Source organism: Corylus avellana, chromosome ca5 (genome assembly GCF_901000735.1).
Source record: "Corylus avellana chromosome ca5, CavTom2PMs-1.0".
NCBI classification, from domain to species: Eukaryota; Viridiplantae; Streptophyta; class Magnoliopsida; order Fagales; family Betulaceae; genus Corylus; species Corylus avellana.
Genome location: NC_081545.1, coordinates 9950197 through 9954312, shown reverse-complemented (window position 1 = coordinate 9954312; position 4116 = coordinate 9950197). Strand labels below are relative to the sequence as shown.

The following is a 4116-nucleotide window of genomic DNA, read 5'->3' as shown; positions in this document are numbered from 1 at the left end:
AAGCTTAAACTTTTGGGATAAGTGGTAATTTAATAGATTTAACTCCAACCTCTAGCAATAAGGGTGATATTACAAACTTTTTAAAATTAGATATACTAAATTGAGAATTTTTTAAAGTTTAAGAAGATAATTGCAAAAACATTAAAAGTTTAGAGGAGTAAACTGTAGTTTCTCATTTTTCACATAGACAATTATCAATCTAATATTGGTTGAAGAAATTTTTCTAATAAAAATTAAAAAGTTTCTTGACTATGATTATTCTAAATTATTTATAACCCCAATAATGCTTGGTAGGCCCCATAAATATATTAAAGAGACGCAGAAATATTTGACTAGGTATTGGGAAGACTTGACTTTCTTTGCTTTTATTTTGGTATGGTTTAAACTTTACGTACTTGGCGTGGGGTGCAAGTGTCTTGAGCATGAGGGATACCTATGTGGAAGTGGGTGGCATATTCTGGCAGGAGACACCATCACGTTCATGTTCCTGTTAATTATAAACTATAAGTACGTCAACTCAAAGTTTGTGTTTATCTTCTCACTTGAGGTAATTAAGATTCCTAACTATCTCCTTAGTGACTTTTTGTCTATTTAATTATGTTTGATTTCCATTTTTGTTCTTTGTATAGTAGCAGTTGATTTTGTAATTGTGCCTATTTTTTACTGATCCCCTAACATCTAGTTAATATAGTCGCGTGACATTTAGGTCGACCACTACAAAGAAAATATAGTAATTATTAATTATTTTAAAAATTTAAGTTGAAATAAATATCCGATACCAAGTTAAATCTCGAAAAATTAGGCAGATATAAAACAATAAATTTAATTATCTGATTAATATGTTAACATTAATGTTTTTGTTTTGAAATTTAATATATAGATGCAATCGGTGTTTAATATGTGCGATCTCCATTTTCACCATTTTCACGTATTCTAATATTTGCCTTTTTAAGGTAAAAATTTATCAGGTATATATGCATATGTGTCTTTATCTTCAGAAGGCATATAATACATGAAGTTGATGGTTGCATTTTCACGTAATGAAATTCTACTATATATTCTCTTAATTAGTTTTTACAGTCCGGCCAACATGTTTTGATATTTTATATATATACATATGACTGTACGTTGTTTTGTTTTCATTTATGTATATTTAGTTAAATTTGGTAACTTTCAAATGTTATGCACGCATTATGAATGTAGGCTTGACTAGATTTTCCTAGTCTCTGAAAATCAGGAAAAATCATAACAATGGAGGAACAAAACCAGGAGCCACTAAGGATTAATGTTGTTGAAGAAGGGCATGCTAATACCATGAAAGTCCATCGATTCTATTTCGTTAAATTATGGTCATCAAATTTGGAAGTTAGAATCGAAGAGGCCAAAAACCTGATGGAAAAGATGAGGCAAGAGCAGCTTGAAATCTCCAGAAACATAAAAGAGAGAAAGGTATGTTAGATACCATCTTATATAATCCTTGAAAATATTGGATTTAATTCCAATTCAAAGAAGAAGTTAAATGATGTAAGAGAATGTTAATTATTTTGCTGAACTTTGTCAACAGGCTGATCAGGATCGGCTGGTTTCTAGGCTTAACTATCGAGATAATAATAATGGATTCGGAAACAGTGTGGACTGGGGGGGGAAGCACTTGAATTTTCATAAACTAACTCTGGAAAAGCTGTGTTTTGCAAATAATGCATACCGGGGGAGGGCTAGCAAATCATGCTCTTCAAAGCGAGTGCTTGATATTAATGTAAGAATTAATGAATTACCAAAATGAATTAATATATATTTTATTTTTAGTTTTCTGATTTTCTTCTTTTCCAAAAGAAGGGAGAATTTGATGATGATCTTCTGCAACAAGCCCTAGACAAGCTGTATTCTGAAAAGCAATCATACCGGGGAAGATCACGTAATTCATGCTCATCATTACAAGACCTTGACAAGAATGTAAGAATTAATGATCAACATTATATATTTATTCGATATTTTTTTATTTTCATCTTGTCTAGTGTATATATTCAAGCACTATATATATGTTGACATTAATTTATACAGAAGTTGCATTTCCGGATGCTACATGGAAGAAACACTTTGTCCGAGGAAAAGAAGCTCTTAAAAGACATCAATGCAAGAAACCAGAAAGCCCCCAGTTCATGTTTCTCATTAGATGAGCTTGATGATGCTGTAAGATTCAACATATATATATATATATATATATATATATATATATATATATGTGTGAAATATTAAATTTTCTCAAGTGAATTCTTTTGTCTTGTAACCTTAAATTGATCATCTTTCCTATTTCTATTCTTTTGTTTTGCAGATATGGGGGTTTCATCGCCGTGAAAGGTGGGATTGGATGTTTAATAATAAAGATGGGGATCAAGAGCGGATCATAAAAGAAAAAAATCAGCTTACATGTTTAAAAGAGAAAGCTATTGCCACAGCTGCAGTCAAAGGAAAGCTTTGGACCTCTTTGGGTTCAAAACAAGCCATACAAGACAAAATTAAAGTAAATAAAATATATACTCCTCCTATAAACCTCAACTTGAATTTAAAAAAAAAAAAAAAAAAAAAAAAAAATGTAAAAATTAAAAATTAACCAAGTTTCCTGTACGTTATTGCAGCTTTTAGTTACTGAATTAGATGGAGAAATGAAAGAAACATCCTCAAGAAGGACCATTCTTCAACTGATTAAGCGGCGTGATCAGAGAGAATTGAAGAAAATAAGAGAAGATATAAAATCTCTGCAGAAGCAATTAGAAGTTGCACGCCACAGAAAGAATGAAATGTTCGAATGCATTCTTCAACGGAGTAAACTGCTTGATGAGGAGGTATTTTAATTTAGTTTTAACTGGTTTAATTTATAGATTTTTTTTTTTTTTTTTTTTTTTGGTTTGGGTAAAATGTAAGTTGTAGTTAATTTGTGTACGACATCATTATCTCTTCAACATTTCTCTTCATGCGCCTCTTGTTAGAATATATTGTTAATTACGAACTTAAGTTTGTAATTGGATAAATAAGGTTGTAAGGGAATTTAAACCTTAGATTCTAAGAGAATCTTTCAAACACAAGATTTGAGATTAATTATTCATTACATATTACATAAGAGAGTTAGGGCTGAGTAAACCGCTCTTATTGAAATATTATCATAACCCTAATGCGATTAGGGTTAGTCGACTTATACTAACATAATATAAATCTAATACATAAAACTAATACGACTACCCTAATATGGAAATGCTTGTAGCATATATATACTTGATTACCCTACATTTTTTGATTTAATAAATTTTTGATTATATTACATTATATATCCTAAATAAAGAAAGTGGATTAGAGTATATTACTCAAAATAAAATAACACATATATATTGTATTATCTTAATGTATTACAGACGAGTAATTCTCTTTTACACATTACTATATATGCTCTCTGATTAGTCTTCTTCATGATTTCAGAGTTCCTGCAACTACCAATACCGGTCGCTCTTACAAAATGCCAGAAAACTTGCTCAAAAGAAAGATGTAGCAACCCTTGAGGAATTGTCTCAAGAACAGGTTTGATCAATTGCTTTTGACTCCCTATATACCCTTTTAAAGTCTTCCTTTTTAGAACTTGTGTTTCCATGATTAGGTTGAAAAATTCTTTTCCCAATGGAACAACAATAAAGCTTTTAGAGAAGAATATGAGAAAAGATTGGGCATGCATGGCTTGACTGCCGCTGATTGAGCGAGGATTGATGGATGAGGCACTCCGACAAACATCACATTAGAGGCAATAACTACGTACTACAGTTTGTCAAATTGAGATCTCCTAAAATTCTTTTTAAATTTAAGATTATTAAATTTATAAATTTTAGCCATCTAAACATTTAAAGTAAGTCATATTTTAAAATTTGATAAGGAAGCTACTCTTACCCATATCATTAAATGAGGAAGTTAGTCTCATCCATTGCATTAAATTTTAAAATATGACTTATTTTAAATGTTTAGATGAAATAGATGGTTGAGATTTATAAATTTGAGAATTACAAATTTAAAAGGATTTTGTTAGGATTTAATTGGTGAGATTAAACCTGAGGTTGTGGTATGGCGGCTTGGCTA

General features: G+C 30.4%; 1 protein-coding gene across 1 annotated transcript; it reads left to right on the top strand.

Moving 5' to 3' along the window:
• The first annotated feature begins 1251 nt into the window (after window positions 1-1251).
• LOC132181741 (proton pump-interactor BIP103-like) lies at window positions 1252-3742 on the top strand. Its single transcript, XM_059594979.1, has 8 exons — window positions 1252-1449; window positions 1565-1756; window positions 1837-1953; window positions 2062-2190; window positions 2333-2521; window positions 2637-2843; window positions 3472-3570; window positions 3647-3742. Exons 1-8 carry the CDS (start codon window positions 1252-1254, stop codon window positions 3740-3742), a joined length of 1227 nt encoding a protein of 408 aa, XP_059450962.1.
• Window positions 3743-4116: the final 374 nt, after the last annotated feature.

Bases quoted from the DNA above. Each gene is read 5' to 3' on its own strand.
- LOC132181741 (XM_059594979.1), top strand. From the start codon at position 1,252: ATGGAGGAACAAAACCAGGAGCCACTAAGGATTAATGTTGTTGAAGAA. The intron at 1,954-2,061 runs GTAAGAATTAAT...TAATTTATACAG, and splicing joins TACAAGACCTTGACAAGAAT to AAGTTGCATTTCCGGATGCT. The intron at 2,844-3,471 runs GTATTTTAATTT...TCATGATTTCAG, and splicing joins GTAAACTGCTTGATGAGGAG to AGTTCCTGCAACTACCAATA.